Here is a 24,806-nt window from a genome sequence, read left to right as displayed (position 1 = left end):
CTGCAGTATCATTCTCCCATTTGTGGGTCACCCGTCCAGGTAGTATGGGATTTGATTATATTGCACATGTGCCCCGCCTACTATTTTGTCGTGGTTTTTTCTTTGTGTCTTTGGATGTAGAATATCTTTTTTTTTTTGGTGGATTCAGTCTTTTTTATTGATGGTTGCTCAACCTTCAGTTACGATTTTGGTATGCTCATGAGAAGAGGATAGCTCAAGGTCCTTCAACTCCACCATCTTGTCTCTCTCCTCTCCATTTCAAACTTTTGGGTGTATTTCTTGCACATTTTTTTCTCAATCTAAGTTTTCAGAGTTGTACCTTATTGATCACTGTCAAAGTTTTATATCTTTAATTTTAAAGACATGCTTACAAGCTACAGGGAATAAAAAGTATTGAGGCAAACTTAAGGTTAGGACTTCAATGTCAGACCAACTGGATTTAATGAATTAACTGCTCCAAGGTGAGAGCATTTTACCTGTCCCCTGCCCCACAGTGCAAAGAACAGTGCTAGAAATAACACAATATGCATTTCATCAATATAATCATCCCCAGCATATTTTCATAGGTGTAACTTACTGAGTTCTTACTATGTGCTAAGCATTGTTCTAAATATTTTTCTAGCAATATCCCATTTAATGTCCATAACAATTCCATTTGGTTGTTGGTGGTGTTTTCTATATTTCTGATGAGAAAACTGAGGTTCAGAAAAAGAGAGCTACGTGAACAAGTTCACCCAGTTTCTAACCAGCAACATAGGTGCCAAATCCATGACTGTCCACACTGATTCAGAAAATGCCAAGCAGAAAAGAAATCCACCATGACCTAATTAGATTGAGCAGTGAAGGAGAAACATCCTTCCTTGTTATCAAGACCATATCCTCCATGTAGTTGTAACACATAATGGATATTAAGCATCCGTCCTCTGTGTAAGTTCTGGTCCTTTCCATCTGTATGAAACTGAGCTAATTATCTTTACATCTTTGAAGCGATAGCCTGTAGATTTGAGGAACTGGTAACCCGTGGCTTGCTGTATCGATCTCTGGGAATAAACACACACAGAAAATTCCAAGGATTGAATTCTACAACAGGTGTGGGGTTGAAGCCATGGATGTCTTATAAAAAGACATTTTAGATTTTTTTTTAAACATCTTTATTGGAGTATAATTGCTTTACAATGGTGTGTTAGTTGCTTCTTTATAACGAAGTGAATCAGTTATACATATACACGTGTTCCCATATCACTTCCCTCTTGCGTCTCCCTCCCTCCCACCCTCCCCATCCCACCCCTCTAGGTGGTCACAAACCACCGAGCTGATCTCCCTGTGCTATGCGGCTGGGGCAAATACTACTCAAATGGTAAACTTTGGGGGAGGCTTTGGCAGTTTCCAAAGTGAGGGCTTTGAACAGTGATCATTTTGACACTTCTTCGTCTTCATAATGAATCTTCTATAAAAAAGATTCCCATCAGAGAATCCCACCACTTGAGAGAAGAAAGCGGCCCAGAGACCATCAGTTGTACAGTCTTACTTACAGATTAGGAAACTTGGGCCCAGGGAAGGCAAGAAACATGCCTGGCTCCTCTGGAGCAGAGCTGGGGCTGGAATCCAGTGTATTCTCTTCTACCACGAGTATCTGTTTCATCCTCATAGTCCCCTTCGGCTGCAATCTAAAGCGTTTGAACATTGCATGTGACACAAGTTGCAGATGAGAAGTCCCTGAGCTTTGGTGAACTCGCCCTGTCACTAGTTAGCTATGTGATCTTGGGCAGTGTTTTAATCTCTTGGAACCACAGGTTTCTCCTGTGCACAGTACACTTGATGGACTTGCTATCTGGAATCACTTTACTACCATAACATGTGACTCTGTGATTTTAATCTATTTGTGAATGAACTTCTACTTTTCACAAAGCACGTGATCTTCTTTTTCCTCATTAAGATTCTCTGCATTTCTAATGAAAAATGACTTTGGAATCAGAATTCCAAAGACAGACAAGCTCTAAGTAAAAGATAAGATAGACATTTTCAGCTATGAAAGAACTCAAAAACTTTTTTCCCTAGTTCCTAGTTTTATTAAGCAATTTGTGGCTATACTTCAGCACACCAAGAAACTAACATACATGTGGGCATCAAGAAGTGACAAGACAAATGCAGAAGCCCAGAAGAAGAGCATCCTAAGGAGATAATTGGTCAGTTCATCAGAATTAGAACAGGAAGCCAGTGGACTCTGAGAAGGATGCCTTCACGAGAAAGAATGGAATGGATTCCAAGGAATATCAGGGAGCTAGATGATACTAGGGACATACTTTTTAAAAATTACATGTGTATATGTGTGTTTTATGTTTCAACAAGAACAAAGAAAAATAACGAACACCAAGAGAAAGAAATTCATAAAAACTAAATCAAAGAGTCTAAATATGAAGGCAGAGCGATCCAAAAAAAGTCAGAAAAGTGAAATTCTTTGATCCAGATGAAGGAACATTGACTTTCACTGGCATTGGGCTCATGGTCTTGAGTGGTTTCAGGAAACGGTGTGATTGTCACACATTCTGACCCTCTGCAGTGCATACTAACATGCCAGGCTAATGAAACTCCATGCCCCCCTGCTTTCAACTCTTAGAATAAAATTGGGCAACACATAGAACTTCTGATACTGGTACCAGACAGGGTATAAAAGTTTACATCTGTAACAGGGAATATAGTTAACAGAAGTTGAGAAGGGGAAGAGGGAGAAAAGATGGGAATGTGCTGATAGTCACACAAAATCTGATCGGTTGCCTCTGTGACCAGAGAGTGGCAGGAAATGGAACTGAAGTGGGACGACACAGGTCGAGACTGTAATGTTTTGTTAAGAAATAAAAGCTGGGTAGACAGTAACAGGCATTATTCCCGGCCTCCTGTGCGCTGGTTATCGTTCTTCCTCATCACTGTGGGTGGTTCTTTCTCCAGTCTCAGGTCGTTTCCTCACTAGCATACGCTGATAAGTATTTTACTGACTAATTGAGTGGGGGGGTCTCTGCAGATCTCTGGGGTTATCTCTCTGTTCAGATCTCTCTTCTCTAATACTTGGCTCCATGAGCTCTAGCTGCCTTGGTCTCCCAAGCTCTCAGCTCTGTCTCCCCAACTTAGGAAATCTGCCAGGCTCTCCCTCAATTTCCCCTCCTTGAGCTACTGCCAGGAAGCTCTCTGAAGTCTTCAAAATGGAGAAATCATAGAGCTTATCTTATTTGATTCTCAATCAGGGATTATTGTCTTCTTTTGCCTGAGTTCCAGTGTCTTAACAATTATTGTTTTATATACAGATTTTTTTTTATTATTCAGTTGGGAGAGTAAATCTGGCCTCTGTTAGTCCCTCTTGAAAGCAGAAGTCATTAAAAAAAAAAAAAATTTCTTCTTTATCAGAGATCTCTTTTAGTTTCTGCCTTCCCAGACAGCCAACTCTTCGCTTACCTCCCAATTTTGAAAATCCAATTTAACCCCCTTGAAGATAATATTCACACCAACTCCATGTAACAGCCAGTAACCAAAGAAAAGAAACTAATTGTAGTTCTAATTTTTATTCTATACATTTCCACACAATTCACAATACAGAAAAAGTGTCCAAAAAGTAACTGTAACTAGTCATTTCTTTTTCAGAGATTAGTTCAGTCTCCCCAATTAATTCCATTGAAAATCTCTGTAGAGCAACACAGTGATCAAGATACTTTGTATAAACAGGAAATGCAAGAAAATTAGGGAAAAATACTTTATGACTTTGTTACAAAAAAACTCCATTCTTCCCCACCCCACCCTTCCCACCCCCCCCTCCATTTCATATTATCTGGATCCTACTTTACCTGGAAATAAAACTTCATCATCCTGCTGCCACAGATGCTACTCTTTTTTGGATTCCACCTGCCAGCTGGCAGCTTTGCAAAGGCATGGCTCTGGGATGTGATAGGGCAGAATCAGAAATCATGAAAGAGCCCTTTATAATGTGACTGTAACTCTTCCTACAGATACAGCCTTTGAGAGTGGACTGCCCACAGCCAAGGGCACTCTGGATGCCCAGGAACTTTTTCCCACTCAGGAATCAAATTAAATGAAATATATTCATTCTTATGGAACTGAGATTGTCCTCTGTTTCTTAATTCTTTACAGGAATGGTTTTCCTGATTTTCAATCAGCTGCAGTCCATATAATATGCAGATTCATGGCTGTCAACTTAATTATTGGTAATTTAAAAAAAAAAAAAAAACCAGCCTAGCTAACCTTTAACTGAGACTAATGTGGACCCTAACTTATCAAAGATGTGTTTTGCAAAATATTCTGTTGTGCTAGAATATTTTGTCTATAAAAGTTCCAAATCTCACTCCCCAGGATGGCAAGAACCCCACACTTCCCAGCCCACAATCAGGATGTTAGCAAGCATCAATCTAGGTTCCAGTTGCGTTGGAAATTATACATGTCATCAAAGCCTCAGTCCAACCAATGGAGGAGGGGGGCAGGGAATGAAAGGTGTTACTGTTAATAAAACCCAAAAGGTTGGGAACCATTTGGATTCATTACACAAGGTGCAGTAAATATCAAAGCTAAAGTCTATCTTAAAAGTTGATAAATCTTACTAACCTATTTGAGAGAAATTACCCATAAATTTAAAACAAAATATAAACAATTTAGGGCTGTCATCTGTTTATTTTTACAATTTGTAAAAATCTCCTATCTCTGTAATTCTTAAGAGGAAAGGTTATAGTCTCAGAATTTGTAAGGATTATGAAAAACTTCCTAAGTTGTACTTATTTTTCTCAAATTTTACCATAGATCTGCATAAGTCTGTGGTCTAACCTCCTAATGAACACTTAGAGAAACTCCTTCAAAATCAAGCCAGTCCTTTGGAAAGCTCTACTAGAAAGTTCTTTCTATTTAGCAGAGTCCTGTTTTCCCCTAAATTCAGGACATAATCTAATTCTTCTAAGCAGCATATGTTGAAAATTTCACAAGTAATACTCCTTGAAGCCACTCTAAACAAGTTCACTGTTTTTTTTTTCTATATCTTCTCAATTTGCGTTTCATGAGGATCAAAGTTTGCTGAGGGTACATATTATTTATTTGTGGGTCACCATGGCAATTTAAGACTGAGAGCCTTATTATTGTGCTACACTTGAGAATTTTTTCCCCCATTACTGTTTTTTCTCACTTTCCCGAGATAGAGGCAGGAGGGGCGGGGGACAAGGTGGAGTGGGAGGAGTTCTCTGAGCAAGACTCCAGACACGGGCCCACTTTGCAAGGTGATCTCAAGAATGACTCCCACCCCCCTCCAGCCAACCCGAAATCTAGGAGCTCATGGAAGTAAGGGAAGGATGGCAATTAAAACTAGTTCACAGGCAGAAACATCACAGGACATTAGTCTAGGGATATGAGGCTGAGCCCGAATTCATGACAGTAAGTTATAAAAATTGTCTCCATGTTTTTTGTACCAGAAAATACAGGGATCTTCTGCCCCCTTCTCCAAGCCCCAGTCCCAACTGCACACCCGAAACAAAAAATGGGTAGAAAGTAGGAAACTGAACACTAGATCCTTTGTTTTCACTTCAGTTCCTGAACTTGTGACGGTTACGCCTTTGTAGAAACATATCTTATTCAGGAGATTTGGGAATTGGCAAACAGTGGTGGGTGTATGTGTGTGTAAGCACAGCAGATTTCTTTTAAGGTCATGAAATACCGGCTTCTAAATGATCTGGGATGTATTTACGATGTCTGCTGTTTTTACAAAAATGCTTTCATTGCATCTATGTGGCAGGCACCTGAGAAAAGAGGCTCTGATTGAGTTCTGCCCCAGTCCAACATCATAGAAATCGAAACCTGGGAAACATCACAGATGTCTTTTAGTCCGAGCAATTGCTTTAACATGATCCCTGATCTGGTTGTTCAGTTTTCACTTACACACTAGAAGAAACACTCGCTGCGATAAGTTCACTGTTTTTGGAAAGCCCAATCCACTTTTCTGGATGTGACGTTTAGGGAAAACGAAAGCCTTCATAAGAAAGAAAGCGCCTCCTCTCCATGTCTGTTGTGATCTTGTCTGTCCTTGTTTTATTCTGCACTGTCCGCCCTACAGAACTTGAACCTCATGGTCCTCGTTAAGCCATCTCCTCCCAACATTCCTTTTCCTAATCCAAATCTGGCTGCTTCCCAGATCAAACACCCCTCTTCTACGTATTCATCAAACTGCTCACAGAGGTGCCTTGCAAATACAAGATTCAGAACAGAAGGATATCTCAGGCCCGTCCGTTCTTGCTACCTCAAGTGTGGCATCTTCCCATGGGTGCATTAAACTTCTACATATGTGACTGTGTATGATGGATTTAGCCTTGTATACCCACCCCAAACTTCAAGCAATGGAATCTTGAATGGCAAGACCATTTCAACACTTTTTGGTGCAGCATTCTGAAATAATATTATTCCAATAGTGACTTCCAAGGAGAGAAAATAATACCAACATTTTTAAATGCTGAGAATCACGAAGTAGAGAAGCCAGGAAGTCCCCTTCAGTGTTATTTCGTGAAATCCATCCTGGTACCAAAATATTTGCTCTTTTTTCCCCCTTGAAATATTCCCAAGCTGATAAGCCTCTGAGAGCAAAAATCCTAAATTTTTAACATCATATTCTCCCTCAGTCCTAACCAACCCACGCTGTGGAATCTTAGGTAAATATTTTTTCAAGGATTCACCTTCTAAATGATAGAAAACTGAATGATGGATGTAACCTAGCATTGAAAGCAATGGTGGAAAATCACTTAGAAAACATCTATTGTAGACACGTTAGTCGGTAATATCTAAAGATCTTAGTCGTACTATAGTTCTACCACTTACTACATGAATCTGTGTTAGCTGAATTCATTGCTCTGAGATTCCATTTATTCATTTAAAATGCACTATCTGCATTATCCACCTCAGGGCTTTGTACTGAAGCTCAAAAGTGTCAAAAATGCGTCAAAATGCTAAAGCAGTAACAGTCTAAAATTACCGAAATTGTTACTAATACATTGTACGGAATTGAGTTGTTGAAATTATTTTTATTGAAGCCTATATGCACTAAATGATTGAGAAACTAGATAGTTTCAGTTGTTCCCATCACTAAAGTCTCCCATGTCAGATGCCATTTGGCTCAAAATACTGAAACTGTGGAAAATGGGTAAAAACCAGAATCATCACTTTCTTATTTCCATGGGTAAACCCTCCCTTGTAATTATCATGCCAGTAGCAGAAGCCAAGGCACTTTCCATGATTGCCTTTCATGTGCATTTACTTGGACCCCAGATATATTTTAGGCAGAATTTTCTTCTGTGGTTATACCAGATTACATTTAATTCTAAGAATATCAAATCACAGCACTTTTTTATATTGAATGGACAGTAAAACAGATTTGTAATAGGACTTTACTTAAGAATGTCTAAGGATATTCATTAAAATCCATAATGATGCTTCCAGAAGGTATTTTGGAATAACTTATGCCTCTTAGTTGCTTTCTTTTCATTAGCTCTTAAATTCATGCTTAGTTTGAAGATTTTTAGATGATAACTAAATGCCATTCTCTTTAAAGACTCTGTCACAAAGTGATGTTTTAAAAGATTAAAAGTCAAGATTTTTATAAAATTTTAAAATGAAATCCTGCCATTCAATAAAGTCATTTTCAAAGAACATTGAAAAAACGCCCAGAATCTAATCCAGCCCCCTCAGATCCATGTCCCGAGTCACAACACCCCTCCAGGTGGTCATGTAGCCTCTGCTTAAATACTCCCCATGACTAAAAGTTTCTAATTCTGGGCCTACTCTGCTGTTTGACGATATTTATGCTTCACTTTTGTATTCAGTCAAAATCCACTGTTAAGTTTTGCCTCTTGTTCCTAGTTCTGTCCTTGAGAAACAGGATAAACGTTTTGGCTCTCATTTTAGTAGTGTTTCTAAGTCTCATCTTAAAGTCTTGGTTTCAAATCCATTTTTTAAGAACAGTGCCAAGACTCTAAGGAAAAGCAAATGCAAACTGTTTCTTCTTTCATATTCTCATCTCATAGAACTAAAACATGGCTAGCTAAAGAACGACGGCACAATGAAAGCTGACCTGCAGGGCATGCTACCCTAGTACCATGGGCTTCTCCTGTCTATAGAACTTATCAGACTGGAATTTGTATGTTCTCCTAGGCTGAGCTCCATGAGGTCAAGAGTATTGTCTCTTGCGTTCATTCTTATATCCTTGGTATGGTGTCTGCGTCAGAGTAAATGATAAACATATTTAAAAATAAATGATTAATCATACATAATTGTATGATCAGTTTTGTGAACAGATGATTGCAGGTAAAATGACTGAATGCATGTATAAAGAGACTCTAGAATCCGTCCACCATGATGATACCATCCAATATTCAAATCTCTACTTCAAAATGTAATGCTTCAACAGCCTAAGAATGATTTTTTTCTGCTTGTTTTCGGGGGGACCAGTTCAGTAACTTGGTGTCCTGGGCAAGCACGTTGTCAGGAGCACTATTCCTTGCTTAGTTCCTGTTTTTAGGTTTCTTATTAAACTGTGGGGAGATGGTCTAAAATCCACAGACGGCCAGTAGGGGTATAACGTGCATATGATCCAGCCGCCCAGGTGACTTCGTGGAGCACACTGTCTACATCACCGGGTGTGGAGGCAGCTGCTACGATTGTGCACTGTTGTGGTGTGACTATGATAGAAATTGGCTAAATCTATCTGGGAGGTTACTTCTCAGGACAAGGCCTGTTGTAAATGTACGAGATGATAAAGGTCAACTGAAGTCTATTTGTCCTTCAGGAAAAAGGGATACTTGTCCCAGAGAGTAATTCCATTTTGATCCATTTTGAGCATAACATCTGGGGGAGACGGGCAACTGTATTTCAGAATCATTGAAGGTAGTGGCAGAAAGTCCAGGAGCTGGACAATTGCCATGGCCAGACAATTAGAGGGACTAGCTATGGGGTGATGACCAGGACACAGAACAGGGTTGGAGCCAAAGTCAGTCTGAGAGGCTGGGCAGAGAAAAAACCATAGGACTTATAAAAATCAGCTGAATATGGCATTTAGAGAATAAGAAAGTTGAGATATTCAGAGATGGTTCTACGAAGACCTGGGCAAGAAGCTGTTTTCTACTAAATAAATGTTAGTTAGAAAACTCTCTAATGGATGTTCTACTTTTGCCCCCTAAAATGAAAATAATCCATTTAAGTAGAGCAGTTAGTAGTTTTATTGGATGGTTATGACAAGCCAGTTTAACAACCATCTATTTTATTTTTAAATAGCATAATCGCATAAAATATCATGCTGTTCTCAGTGATTTCATTAGGTACTCCTACGAGAAGGAAGCCTAGCTACTCAGACCGCACCCATATCCGAGTTACTATGCCTTTTCACGGTAGCTTACCAGAATTAGGTATCATTAGGCAGCCTACTGAGTAAATCCTGTAACTCAACCTTGTAAAGGGGTATAAGCATCACAGAGGAAGAAACTCTCCACTTGAGATCCACAAATAGCATAAACAAGTCTCTGGGCTCAGATAGGTTTCATGCTTCATGGAAGGTAACAAAAACAATTACAAGACCTCTTGGCCACAGATTTTATGACACAGGCAAGAGCAAATGCCATGTGCAATTGAAGTCTCCAGTAATAGAACTAAGCTTAGTAATAGTAAAACTAACAAAGAATAAATGAAAAATTTCTGTTACCTTATCTTTGCCTGTTGGTGTTAACTACACAGGCACAGATGACTAGCATGCTTCTAAAATGTTTTTTTAAACCTATGCAATATATGGGTGTATAGGACATATACACATATATGTATACAAACAAATGCATTCCTATATGTGTATTGGGGCTTGTATACGCACAGAGCATTTCTGACATAACATACAAGCAACAATGTTTATCGGTATTCCCGCTGTTTATCCCTGGGGGGTGGGACAGAGGACACTATACCAGCAGAGAGGAACAGCTTGACTTTGCATGTGATACTCTTCTGTGGTATTAGCACTTCTTATAAAAAGTCTAAGCATTTAAAATAAAGTTGATATGTAAAAAAATAAAACTGCACCCACATTTTCTAAGACATGGATATTGTGAGGAGTCTAGTCAATAAATTCCAGAAATCCTTCAGGCAAAGAAACGGTTACTAGGTCTAAGTGAAAACGACCTACTTGTTGAGTATCTCGCAATGCAAATGGATCTGCCTACGTACTAAGGCCAGCTAGGACGGAAGGATGGGGAAGAACGGGTAACGTGAGGCTTTCCAGCACCTGTCACTAGTTTCATGGCTGTGTACTTGCCAGCTAAATTCTCTCTTTCAGAAATTGCATTCATTTTAGGTCATAACCTCTATAGAGGTAACCAAAACTCTCCAAGTGATATTCCCGGCTGTGGTGTTTATTTCATTCTTGGCTTCTGTTCTTTATCAAGTCCTTGAATGTGATAAAGCATAGCTCAACTGGGTTCTTTTTCATTAAATGTGTAATACTGGAATATAAGGCTTCACAAATGACTGCCTTTAAGGTTATATATGTTGGCTTTTAATAACTCTCCATTTCTCATGCCTCTATCAGTCTAATCTAAAAATGGAATCCCAGAGCAGACAGTGCCACGACATGAAAGGCTCTTCTGAGCCAAACACAGGAATGGCAGCTAAGCTAGCTACTCTTGGCAGTACCAGCTCAGTTGGTTTTGTAGAAAATTGTATTTCTATAGGTATATAGTTTTATGTCTTTTAAAGTAATGTGGATTTTCAGACCAGGGCCAGACTATTGCTTCTATACTTCCTGATGGCCCATTAGAGGGGATACTACCCTAAACTGAGTTGGAAACTCCTGAGAATTCCCTTTGCTCTTTCTAAAGCCCAGGACTGTCACATGGAGTGGCCAATTTTTAAAAAAAGCTACAGGAGGTAGATTTAATGTTGAAGCCATTAAATAGGTCACTGTTCTGATCATTTTCGATGCTTTTTTTTTTTTTTTTTTTTTTTTTTTGTAAAACCTAAGTTCTCTGGGTGTTTGCTTTTTCAGAGACATTTGCCTTGGTCCTATGTCATTCCCCATCAATAACGTAGGACATTAACGTCTTTCTTTTTTTGCTTTGCAACAATTTCCAAATGCACGAGGACCCCTACAGTAGTCATTACCTCATCTATTTCCATATCAAGGATTTACTTGTGACTTCAGTTGGAGCTATTTGAATTGGCCCATAGCCACCTGTACCCTCAATTTTCTCTGGGCTGCTTTGAAGCATCACAGAGAAATATGAGATGGTAGTTGGTGAAAGCAGAGTCCTTCATCCCAGCGATGGCAGCTGGTAACCGGCTGCATAGCCAAATATGCTTGGCTCAATCTAGGGAATGGACGGCACCATTCAAAACCAGATTCCAGTCTGTCATAAGGATTATATTTCTGTCATCACAACATCTCCTTGACAGTCCCAGCAACTGGAAAACTCCCAGCAGAAGCCCAGTGATCAAATTCTCCTGGAGCTATTTTTTTTTTCTCCTAGCTTCTGGAAATAATCTACTCCAGTCCCTTTTGCCCTCCCCAGAAAACCCCAAACATAGTTCCATTTCTAAGACTGATGTATGGAAATAGATTACTCAAAACCAACCCGTTCCCCCACAGCTGGAAATCATGCCAACAATTTGATTTTGAAACAACTAAGGACAGACTTAGTCCCCATCCACTGAGAGGCTATTCCAACCTAATACAGTATATATCATCTTTGTACTTTCAAAAGGATACGTGACCAAAAGTGGTTCAGATAAGCAAGGCGTCACCACTGGAGCTTTCAATTAAATGTAGAGAGACGACAGTCATTTATGTTTACATGCAGAAACACTAGGGAAACACTTTGTTTATGTCTAAGAACTAAATGGAAGAAAGCTCAGAAGACATCGGTTTAGTTTAAAGCAAGAAGGTCACCCACTTTCACTTTTGCCGTATACCCAAGTCAAGTAGATATTTTCAGTGAAAGAAGACTTTTTCTCCTGATACTTTAGTTATCATAGAGTCCTTAATAGAGGTGCATATAAGTACCAATGATCCGTGGCAGGATTAGAAGCTGTAATTCTACTGCCAGCAAGATGTTCCTGGCTAGACTCCCACAGTAGTCTGCACTAAGAACATTCTGGTAGGGGAAACAGAAAAGAATTAATATATTTGACCACCCTGTACATGAAATATGGGGCTATAGTGCTATCAGGTATGACCTTGGAACCTGACAAGTGGTAGGTGAGGCATCCATCAGAAAGATCCAGGCATCTCGGAAATCTGGCAGTGGAACTCATAAAACAAGGCTTTGTCCTTGGGACAAGGCTTACTTGGGGGTAATGAAAACCAAAACCTTAGAAGGAAAACCTAAAATGGGCCCCCTCTCACCACTGTACCTGAATCTTTTAGCCTCTGTGCAACATTCCAGCGACTGTTCTCTTGCTTAAGTGAGTTATTTTGACATATGTTGCTACTTTTGCTTTTGCTGTTTTACTTCCAGTCGATTAGCCTGCTTTCTATTATCAGTCAAAAAAGCCTAAAAGTAAACGCTGGCGTAGTGCTCCATTTCCTGTAACCACAGTTCCCACACATGGTTTTCTGCTGTGCAATTTCAGCAGCACTTAAAATTGAGTGGTTCTGCAAACTAGCTCTGGGCCTTTGTTGAATCCATTGCTCATCTCTATTGCAGCAAAAGGCAAAGATGGCTACATGTAGGCAGTACGGAGCTGGACCAACAGCCCAAGCTGAACCGGTCCTCCGTGGCTATCGGCAATAGCCCTGCCACCTGCGTTGACCCCTGGGTCCCCCCTCTGAGGTACCTCTGAGCCCAGACAACTCCCATGCCACCGTGCCAAACCTCAGAGACATTGCACACAAGCTGACATTATTTTAGTGGCACTCCCCAGCTCCTGTATAACGAAAAGGGATTAAGGAGGGAGAGGAGACATGCAAAAGGTCACTAAGTAGTCTTGGTATATTTAGTCTTGGAAATGGAAGCGGTCTGACAGTTCTATTTTTGCAGGACAGCCAGAGGGTTTGAAAAGACCTTCAGCGTCTTCTGGTCTCCAAAGGCTGGATTGTAAAGAGAACCGATCATATCATATTTTTTAAATAGATGGGTCATTACAGGAGAATTGTGCGGTACAGGGGAAAGGTGAATGCATAGGGGGTGGAGGGAGCAGTGCCATGTATACAAACATCCTTGAATCTTTAAAATAAATTATACAGGTGAACACAGAAGTTCATGCTACTTGCTGGAAGCAATAAGGATTGAATTTTGTGGAATTCGTATTCCACAAATCTCCAGGTATCCTGCCTCGTCCTCAGTGGGCTATCATGTTCTGTTGTACATCTTGGTAGCCCTTAAAACTGGTGGCATGGTCTCAGATAGATTCTTGCAGGAGAGAGACAGATTTATGGATTCCATCAGCTTCTTCCAGGGGAGCTGCCCAATCACCAGGAGGGCACAGGTGATATGCTCGTTCAGATTCTCTCAGCCTGTCTACCAGGGTCAAACAGCAGTTTCCAGGTCCTCATGGCCAATGATCTTATAGTTCTGGCGGCTTTCTAGGTAGGCTGCCAAATCCGGGTCCCCGGCCTGCTGTGCTCTCTCTTGAGGTGTCTTACCCTGTAGGTAACAGTGAAAAGGAAAGAGACACAAACACTTGGGATAAGATTAAAAAAAAAAAAAAAAAATAGAAACAGAGCTACTCAAAGATGACTTGCTAAAAACGATCTTTCCATGTTTGCTGTTTTAGAATTGATGAGACACTTTCAGATCTATTATTTGATAGATGCATCTCATCAAACATGTGAGATACACAAGTTCAAGAGAGACGATCACTTTTCAGAGGTGGGGTTCCATCAAAGGAAACGGAGTCTTACAGAGTAACTAGGTACACGGCAGCGAACTGTGTGGCACAGTTTGGGAACCCAGATCCTTTCCAGAAGGGGGGACGGAAATCACGGAACAGAAAAGCAGGGAAACGGGCATTCTGATTTCTAGTTTGGAACTCTTTCTGTTATACTGAACCCTGGGAAGTAGCAAGCAGAAACAAAGAGGAAGGGATTGTCAGAAATAATCCAAAGGGGTTTCTTTGTTGGTTTCAAAGTCTTCAGTTAGGTTCTCCCCAATTTAGAACTGTCTTATCTCTCCAAAAAGTAAGTTAATTTCTGACAATAAAAGTGATGGGTGTTGATTAAAGCAAGAGGGAGGAGATATGGGGATATATGTATATGTATAGCTGATACACTTTGTAATAAAGCAGAAACTAACACACCATTGTAAAGCAATTATACTCCATAAAGATGTTTAAAAAAAAAAAAAAGTACCAGAAAAAAAAAAAATCTTGGGAAAGTAGAAAAGCATAAGAAAATAAAAATCACCAGTAATTCCACTATACTAAGATAACTGCTGTTAACCTTCCATACAGTAACTATTTTATCTTTTTTCGATAGCTCTACACACAATTATTTTGATGAAAATAAAACCATACTCTGTTTATATACTGTTAGGCAATGTGCTTTTGCACTTAATAATATATCAAACCTTTCTACATCATGAAATGTTCTTCTGCATCACTTTAAATGATTGTATAACTTTTTGCAGTCTATTATGTTATATGTATATTTATATACACACAATATTTTTGAAATGAGGCCAATGAACAGTCAGCAGTAAAAGGAGGAAAGGTCTCCATTCTTTTGAATGTTTACAGACATTACTTAAGTTTTTTAAAATGAATTTTTATTGGAGTATAGTTGATTTACAATGTTAGTTTCTGCTGTAGAGCAAAGTGAACCGGTTATATGTATACATATATCCACTCTTTTTTTAGATTCTATTCCCATACAGGTTACTACAGAGTACTGAGTAGAATTCCCTGTGCTACACAGTAGGTCCTGATTAATTATCTATTTTTATACCTAGTAGTGTGTGTATGTCAATCCCAATCTCCCAATTTATCCCTCCCTTTTCTCCTTGGTAACCATGTTTGTTTTTTACATCTGTGACTATTTCTGTTTCGTAAATAGGTTCATATGTACCATTTTTTTAGATTCCACATATAAATGATATATGATATTTGTCTTTCTGCATCTGACTTACTTCACTCAGTATGACAATCTCTATGTTGCTGCAAATGGCATTATTTCATTCCCTTTTTTATGGCTGAGTAATATTCCATTGTATATATGTACAAAATGATATTGAGTTCTAAGGAAAGGGTAGAGGCATGATCATTGCACCAAAGTAATAGCTCCATGTATAAAAATGCACACAAGCATGACAAAAATTATCAAACACTTCTCAGCCTCCATCTCTTCTATTGCAATGGATGGTATCAAACTCAATTAAGTCTGATCCTAGTAGCCTACAAGGGGATATGGAGTAGAAGATAGAAGGGAAGTAACAATGGCTCTAGACTCTGTCTAAAATTTTACTCATTTAGTTGGGATTTAATATTTAACCATAGCTTCAAGTTCTTATAATAATTTTATTCAACTTGGTTACAGTATTTGTAGATTATCTTGTCTTCAATGTTAATGAGGTCGGGATTCCCAGTTTCCAAATATTCAGAGAGATGGGGTGGGCCTCTGAGTTGACTTTAAGGAGCCATTCCCTATTAAGAGAAATTCTCAAAATATTGCTTCTCTTCAAAAATTTCCAGAAGAAGAACCAGTCGTAATTATCATATTCAGCTTCCACCTAGCAAAAAATGATGGAATGGAAAAATTATAGGATCCCTGAAAAGGATGAAGCTCTATTACTTCATAAGGTAAGATCTATCAAACAGAATGTTGGGTGAAAGGTTATACAATAGCATGTACAGTATGACTTTACCTACTTGAAAATGAGAAAAGTAGACATACCCATATGTGGGGAGAAATCATTAAAGTTTTAATGGTATATAGGTCTAGATTGTGGGATTTCTAGTAATTTTTACTTACATTTTTTTTGCATTGCTAGAGTTTTCTGTGTAAGAATGCACTCTATTTATAATAAAAGTAATAAATCTTTTTGCATTTGGAAAAGAGCACATACATATGTAACACAAAATAGAAAGGAATCTCAAGGCACATTGAGCCCATTTATTTGATTCAGAAACTTAGATTAAAAAAAGAGCCATTTGCTCTGGGGCCGGGTTTCCTGGCCAGTCTTTTATTTGTCCCTCTATTTCACCTTGCTCCTCCCTTCTCTTATCACCTGAGTTGAGACCAGTTTCTATGTGGTAAACAGGCAATGGCCCTGCTGTGTCTGAGCGGCCCCAGCAAGGAAGGCCAAGTCCACCTCGGATCATGGCCTCAGCTGGTCCTACCTCCATGGGTTGTGTTTCCTCAATCAGGTTACACATCAAAGCGCCTAAGTGCAAATATCATCTGGGAAGAATACCACAGTGAATAATTATCTGCCATTTGGAATCCTACACCCAGTTCGCTAACCAGATAGGTAACAGACCAGCTAGAAACTAACGAATTTGATAGCCTAGTGCTTTCAGAATTAAGGCAGCCAGGGACCTCAGTCAGAGAGCAAGGATCTGGTGGGTCGCAAGGGAAGTGGAGAATCAAGCAACGCGCCTGGCTCAGAACTGGCTCAGAAAGGAAAGAAAGGTCCACATCAGAGAGAAAGTGACGTCACAAGGTACACTGCAGTTGGAGGAGACCCCAGGGTGAAGACTGCATATAAGTAGGTGCGCATCACTTAAATGAATCGAATGGGGCTGATGTCATCAGTAGGCTTCCAAGTAATTTGTCTATGTTTCTTGGCTACATTCACTGACCCCAAACTTAGGTTATTTAGTACCCACTTAATGAAATCCTCATCTCTATATTAAAATTCTTCTCTGTAACCTTCTCTACAGTTTAGTGGCTCGGCCTTCCTTGGAGCCTACCCAGGGTGCTTTAAAACTCTCAGAGCTGACCGTGCGCATGACCTCAGATCATCAGAGAGAACTCCTCTGTGGGGTTGATCTTCTGTATGAACTCTTCTCTCTGCCCATCTCTTTCCCACGGGCTGCAGTTCTCGGTCAACGGCACTAAGCTTCAGCTCCCCCTTTCCTCCAGCTTTAACCCTTTCCTTGGGTGCTCTCTGTAAACCGGAACAATTCATGGTGCAGCCTGCTCTCCCATCCTGGCAGTGACTGGTCATCCGTTGGGCACCCATATATGGGGCCTCATAAATCATGGGTTTTAAGCTCCTCTGGATGAAGTAGCTGAAGGAGAAATTCCAAAGGGGCTTCTCGGTAGCCGGGCCAGTATCTTCTGCACCCGGGCCCGACCCTTCTCCTAGTGCTTTGCACCTCACCCTCTCCACACCTGGCTGCTGGCAGCAGGAGAAGCCCAAAGGTCAACGCGTTCAGAGGTCTGTAAGTCCCTGAGGCAAGCGCACACCCTCCCTTTGTGCTTATACGTTTAAACTGCAGTTTCTCTAAATGAAACACTTCATTTTTTCCTCCTTTTTCCAAAGCCCCAGGCACTTCCATCAGTACAGAAAGGATGCCTTGCTACGGGCACAAGTGAAGGCAATGGTGCCAGAGATCTTGCCCCGTGGGAGGATGCTTGCACTCACTCATCAAGTTACCTTGGAGTCCGTCTTTCTCAGAGATGCTCCTGCGTCCACCAGAAGCTGGCACACGGCCCGGTTCCGCTGGCACGCTGCCTTGTGCAGTGCGGTCTCACCCCTAAATCAAAGATGAAATGAGACAAGGATGGAGGCGGGAGTGGAAGTGAGGGTAGCATCCTCCCCCTACTGCTGAGGTTCTGGGCCCCTCGGCCGCGTTCCCCGTCGTCTGTGGGTGAGACCGTGGCTGCAGGGCACGGCCGGGGGAGGTAGGTGAGGGGGTCAGTCATCGACTAACCCTAATATCTGACTCCAGCCTCTTTTTCAAACAGTGTGGGCCGGTCAAGTAGGCTGAGTGATTTTGTTTTAAGCGACGACTGTCTGATGCGAGTAATACCCAATGGCTCTACGAAACAGACTGATGTGTGTAGGTGTGTCTGGGCAGAGCAGGAGCAACCGAGATGGCGCGCACACAGGAGCAGCGATGGAGGGACCACAGCGCAGTGCTGGGTAGACCACCTGGCCCCGGGAGGAGTGTCTCCTGGGACCTCAACTTCAAAGACCCAGGAGATACCCACTCTGCTCTACCTGCTGATTCCTGGTGAGTGGCAGGACAGGGACAGCCACAGAAGATACCTGGGAGGGACGGTAAGACTCTGGGAGGATTCCGCAACCAGAGCCGCCCCACTGGGCAGCAGGTGAGCCATCAGTACGGGCAACAGCCAAGGCAAAGTGGCTATTTCCCCGCACCCCCACAGGCAGTACAGGGAGGAGGACATTCCCACTCTGAGTCTGGAATTGAAAAGACACTTAATGCCAAAGGGTTTATGGAAAATCCAATGCAGTCCTTAGGCAAACTGGGGCAAGTGGTAACCTTGCCAATGGGATTTGCCGTACGTGGACAAACTCTCTGTAACAAAGGACAGTTTCTCCCTTGTCGGTAACTCCTGGTTAAATCCTTCCTACTCCTCCTCCTCCATCTCTCCTTAGCCCCTCCCCACACGCCACCCTGCCCATTCTTTATCCCTTTTCACATTTCACTGATGTTCTTTAGAGGCTCAACATGGCTTCCAGGGTTAAATGCTTAGCTTTCCTTTGTTTCTGTTGGGGGAATAGTAGCGATTTTGCTGCCTGGGAATGAGAAAGTTGAAAACAAACATCAGTCTGGCAGCCATCCACAGAGCTGGTGACTTTCTCAACCAGGGTTTCTCTTGTGAAGCACAAAACATGGAAATGGTTGGAGGTACTATGTTCTTGGTTCTCCAGTGGTTGTATAACTTGTCCCATTCTAGACTCAGCACAGAGAAATTGTTTCACTATACAAAGAGGATGCGTTAGGGCTTAATTTTCTTATACACCTCAGTTGAGGAAGAGTAAATGTGATGGGTAATGAAGAGGTAAGTGCATTAATTGAGACTTCTCTGTAGTTCAAGGTGCATCAAAGCAGAAGGACCTCACGGGAAGGAAGTTCTAAATGATGACCAGTAACAGCTACATGTGCAGTCGTCGTGACAGGTGCCGTCTATTTTTATTGTGTAATCTTCCATTTAGAAGGTTAGCCCTGCACAGTTATAAATACAACTGAAAGTAGACACTTTTTATCACTGACATTACAGTTATCAACTGTATGCCCTAGAGGCTGCATTCTTTTCCTAGATATGTTCTCAAGAAGATAATCTAGACCACATAATGTAAGGCAACACTCACGTTTCGCTGTCTGCCATATCCAATAACTCAGAAGGTCCTAAAGAAGAGGAAAGCAAGATGTCCATCAAAAATAAGTTCAAAAACTAACCATTAACAAAAAAATATAGTCACAGAATTAAAGTGCCTTGGGAAGCTGAATAAGAAATAGTATTGGTGACAGGGATAATAAGACCACCTCCCCTCCGAACGAGAAAGGACCCCTCTACCTCCTCCTCATCAATCTCTCAATCATCACCAGGCAGTATGTACAGGATGGGAGATAAACAAGAATGATATGGCCTCTGCCTTCAAGAAGCTTTCAAACAAGTTGAAGCATACGATAAATGAAAAATAATTAAGTGGCTACCTAGGGGGGGAAAGGGAGAATCAGATGGACTTTAAAGACCAGTTTTCATTCTCCAGCAGCAGGTTGTTTGGGATGTAATCTTATGTAGTATAGCATGAAAGCTATGAGAGACCATATTATTAAGTGTCCCTTTCTCTGACATAACACAGCAAATTACACTAAGTCAAGATATTATCCAGTCCAATCTCTTTGAGATTTCCCTTCCAGAATCTGGAAGAAATGTTATATATAAACATCCAATGATTATAGATGCTTCAGCAGGAATTAAAATGTTCTGTGCTTGCACGTTCACAATTTCTCATTTGTTCACTAATTTATTCACTCAGCCTGCAAACGCTGCTTGGAATGTTCACCTTTCCCCCCAACCCTTCACACAATTTCTTACCTGCAGGTATCAGCTGACACACATTTTCTCCACAAAGCCCTCTATCTCCCCACTCCTAATACTGCATTAAATGTCATGCCTTTGTGTTACCTCACTTTGTGTACTAACCCTATTTCCTAAAATGGTGGGGGCATGGGGGTAATAATTATTAATCATCCAAATTGAGACTATCCCTGACAAATAGGTATATGTGATCACCTTAGCGATCATGACACTTGTCAAGCCATGTTAAAATCACCTGCTGACTTGTCTCTCTCCACAACTAGACTGGAAAACCCCTTGAAGTTGTGGCCAATGTCTTGTCCACCGTGTCCTTCCTTGGTGACTGGCATGGAGCCTGGTGCCAAGCAGAGGCTTAAATGTTTGGTTGAATTAATGAATAAATGTGTTTGGGAGGGTCAAACACAGCTCTAGGTATTGAGCACTGTAAACTTTAGAAGTAGGATCCTGGTGATTTGCTCTCCATATGGGTGGATATCATTATCATTGAGCATTTATTTATGTAACTGCTTACTACATAATTAGAAGAAAGAAAGTCCTAACCTCATCTTCCCTAACTAACTATGAAAGTCAGTGGTCAGACACTGATGAGAGAAACTGAAGGTGACACGAACAGATGGAAAGATACACCATGTGAAGAATCAATATTGTTAAAATGACTATACTACCCAAGGCAAGCTACAGATTCAGTGCGATCCCTATCAAATTACCAATGGCATTTTTCACAGAACTAGAACAAAAATTTTACAGTTTGTATAGAAATAAAAAAGACCCCAAATAGCCAAAGCAATTTTGAGAAAGAAGAACAGAGCTGGAGGAATCAGAATCCCTGACTTCAGACTATACTACCAAGCTACAGTAATCAAAAACAGTTTGGTACTGGCACAAAAACAGACATATAGATCAATGGCACAGGATAGAAAGCCCAGAAATAAACCCACGCACCTATGGTCAATTAATCTATGACAAAGGAGGCAAGAATATACAATGGAGAAAAGAATCTCGTCAATAAGAGATGCTGGGAAAACTGGACAGCTACATGTAAAAGCTTGAAATTAGAACATTCTCTAATACCATATACAAAAATAAACTCAAAATGGATTAAAGACCTAAATGTAAGAACAGATACTGTACAACTCCTAAAGGGAAACATAGGCAGAACACTCTCTGACATAAATTACAGCAATATCTTTTTGGATCTGTCTCCTAGAGTAATGGAAATAAAAACAAAAACAAATGGGACCTAATTAAACTTAAAAGCTTTTGCACAGCAAAGGAAACCATAAACAAAATGAAAAACCTCCAGAATGGGAGAAAATATTTGCAAACAATGAGACCGACAGGGGATTAATTTCCAAAATATACAAATAACTCACACAGCTCAATATCAAAAAACAACCCAATCAAATGGACAGAAGATATAAACAAACATTTCTCCAAAGACGACATACAAATGGCCAACAAGCACATGAAAAAAATGTTCAGCGTCACTAATTATTAGAAAAATGCAAATCAAAACTGCAGTGAGGTATCACCCCACACCGATCAGAATGGCCATCATTAAAAAGTCTACAAATAACAAATGCTGAAGAGGGTGTGGAGTAAAAGGAACCCTCTTGCACTGCTAGTGGGAATGTAAATTGGTAGAGCCACTGTGGAGAACAGTATGGAGGTTCCTTAAAAAACTAAAAATAGAGCTACCATGTGATCCTGCAACCCCACTCCTGGGCATGTATCCAGAGAAAACCATAATTTGAAAAACTACATGCACCCCAATATTGTACTGTTTACAATAACCAAGACATGGAACCAACCTAAATGTCCATCGAGAGATGAATGGATAAAGAAGATATGGTACATATATACAATGGAATGCTACTCAGCCATACAAAAGGATGAAATAATGCCATTGGCAGCAACATGGATGGACCTAGTGATTAAGTGAAGTAAGTCAGACAGAGAAAGACAAATATCATATGATATCACCTATATGTGTAATCTAAAAAAAAAGATACAAATGAACTTATTTATAAAACAGAAATGGACTCATAGATATAGAAAACAAGCTTATGGTTACCAAAGGGGAACGGGAGTGGGAGGGATAAACTAGGAATTTGGGAGTAACCTATACATGCTGCTGTATATAAAATAGGTAAACAACAAGGACCTACTGTATAGCGCAGGGAACTACACTCAATATTTTGTAATAACCTATATGGAAAAAGAATATACATATATATATATGTATGTATAACCGAATCACTGCTGTACATCTGAAACTAGCACAAAGTTGTAAATCAACTAAATTTTAATAAAAAAATAAAGAGAAAAAAGAAAAAGTTCTGTGTACTGAACATCAAAAAAAGAATGAAATAATGTCATTTGCAGCAACATGAATGGACATAGGGATGATTATACTAAGTGAAGTAAGTCAGACAGAGAAAGACAAACATGATATTGCTTATACACGGAATCTTAAAAAAAAAGATACAAATGAACTTATTTACAAAACAAATAGACCCACAGACATAGGAGTTTGGTATTAACATATATATACTACTATATATAAAAGAGATAACCAGCAAGGACCTACTGTATAGCACAAGGAACTCTACTCAATATTTTGTAATACTGGAAGAGAACATATAGATATATATCTGAATCACTGTGCTGTATACCTAAAACTAACACAATATTGTAAATCAACTATACTTCAATTTTAAAAAAATGTCATTGGGTCAAGGAGAAAGGGGACTTTCACAATCCTCCTGGTCATCCAGGAGCTAAATCACCAACTTCACCTCCTTTCTTTCCCATCTACTGGTCATCAAGGCTGGGTGAATCTTCTCTTGCAATGTCTGTCCTATTTGTTGCTCCTACTTGTCCTATATGACAAATAAGCTTCCTAAAAGGTCTCTGCCAGGAACATATTAGCATGCAGGACTGTTACTAAGAAAACATAAAAAAGATCTTGCAACATCCAGATTTCCAGGTTTTAAATTCATCATATGTCCTATGTCTCCCCACGTATTTCAACACTGAAGTTCACAGTCGTTCACTTGGAACTACCCTTCCTCAATTTGTTCTCAAGGCTCCATTTTTTTTTTTTTTTGCATAAGCTAAACTGGTAGCTGCACAATCACCCCAATATTTCTCAGGCTCTCCCAGCTCTGAGAGCTTGCTCTCTCCACTCTTGCTACCCAGAGAGGGATTTTCTACCCACACACCTAAATCTTACACATTCTTTAAAGACCAGTCTGTGACAAGGTCCTCTGAAAAGGCCACCTGTAACAGATGGAATCGACCTGTCTTCTCTTTGACGGAAGGAATCAATCAACAGAAGAACTCCCATAACACTTATTGGAGTCTACCCTTGCACTATGTATTTGCTTTTCAAGTGTATGCCTTATCTCCTTAAATAAATTACTCTACATCTTTTAAATATAAGAACACTTGGATTATTTTTCATATCCTTCTAGTGTTCCCTATTTTACAGGTTCAATGAGGATTCAGTTCATTCATTTTTGTTCCTCAGTCCTGTGATTCTAAGGAAACATGAATGATAATCCACCCCCTCCCGCCCTGTACCCCCTGAAGTGCCAAGCAGTCCGGCACAGTGATTAAGAGTGCGGGTTCTGGAGCTGAACCTCCTTGGTTTCAAATCCCAGCTGTATCTTCCACTCACTAGATCTTGGGCAAGTTCATTTTATTTCTCAGCCCCTTGAGTGTCACACGTGTAAATCAGGATTAATAATAATAATATTTATCTCGCAGGTTTGTTATGAGGTTTCATAAGTTAATACAAAAAAAAATGGGCTTAAAACAGTAGCTGGGACACTACATGAAATGCCTAAAGTTTAGGTATAATGACGTGTCCTACTCTCTGACATAACACAGCAGGTTACACTAAGTCAAAGATACTGGAATATCAGTGAGGGAAGGAGATATAAAAGGGCGCCTTGGCTCCCACTTACATTTGAAGTAAGTATTGACTCCAATTCTGTGTCCTGAGAACCAGTCCTCCAGGCCTATTCAATCGCTGATGAGGCGCCCTCCACAGGGTCAGGAGCAAGAAGCCTTACAGCGCCCAGTGGTCCTTTTAGAAAGCTCCTTCAGCAAAGCCATTCATTTTGAAAGCAATTCCATGACCACGAGCAGCCCGGCCTCACCAGTGTCTGTTCCCATTGTCACTGATAATTGTGTAACTGAGCAGGGCCTTCCGGGGACAGATCCCTCCCCCATGTCCTCTGCTGTAGCTCCTCTCTGGAGTACCTAGACAACAGTACCTGTTGCACACTTCCTGAGCTGTTTTCCAGACGCTAAAACCACCACCAAATAGAAAAAGTTAACTACTTGTTGATCAAGAGCCCCAAGACCTACTGGCACCTAAGGATGGATGATGTTAACCCCTGGGACACTGCCCTTGAACCTCACCATCAGCCAGTCAGAGAATTGTGCAGAAGCTGATCACATACCCTGTAATGCCCCTCCCTTGCCTTGCCTTTAAAAATACTTTGCTGAAACCCTTTGAAGAGTCCAGGGGTTTTGGGGACACAAGCCACCTGTTCTCCTTGCTCGGCCCTGCAATAAGCCTTTCTCCGCTCCAAACTCCAATGTTTCGGTTTGTTTGGCCTCCCTGTGTGTCGGGCACACACGAACGTGTGTTTGGTAACAACCGCACACAGTTTTAGGCAACCGGGGCCTTGTCTCAGTTCCTCCTTTCCTCAGCGCTGTCACCTGGCGCTCTCAGAGCTGCACCCACAGTGGGCCCAAGGAGTCGGGGGTCCACGCCTCC

At 40.6% G+C, this 24,806-nt stretch overlaps 1 protein-coding gene across 16 annotated transcripts in view; it reads right to left on the bottom strand.

Annotated features, from left to right (window-relative positions):
* Window positions 1-9,218: 9,218 nt before the first annotated feature.
* The window catches only part of DGKI (diacylglycerol kinase iota), a 463,467-nt gene continuing 447,879 nt past the window's right edge, over window positions 9,219-24,806 (bottom strand). For 15 of the 16 annotated variants that reach the window (XR_010842070.1, XR_010842071.1, XM_059074881.2 and 12 more), the window contains 3 exons: window positions 19,281-19,317; window positions 17,595-17,694; window positions 9,219-13,643 (listed from right to left, as the gene is read on the bottom strand). Coding sequence is in view for 13 of the 16 variants with exons in the window: in XM_059074881.2 (XP_058930864.1) it covers window positions 13,527-13,643; window positions 17,595-17,694; window positions 19,281-19,317 (254 nt within the window). In the remaining 3 variants the exon portion in view is untranslated. Of the gene's footprint in view, window positions 13,644-17,594; window positions 17,695-19,280; window positions 19,318-24,806 lie in introns of those variants that run through there. The other variant, XM_067042062.1, reaches the window with a different exon arrangement.

The sequence above is a fragment of the Kogia breviceps genome, chromosome 9 (genome assembly GCF_026419965.1).
Source record: "Kogia breviceps isolate mKogBre1 chromosome 9, mKogBre1 haplotype 1, whole genome shotgun sequence".
Taxonomy (NCBI): domain Eukaryota; kingdom Metazoa; phylum Chordata; class Mammalia; order Artiodactyla; family Physeteridae; genus Kogia; species Kogia breviceps.
This window is presented reverse-complemented; position numbering and strand designations above follow the sequence as displayed.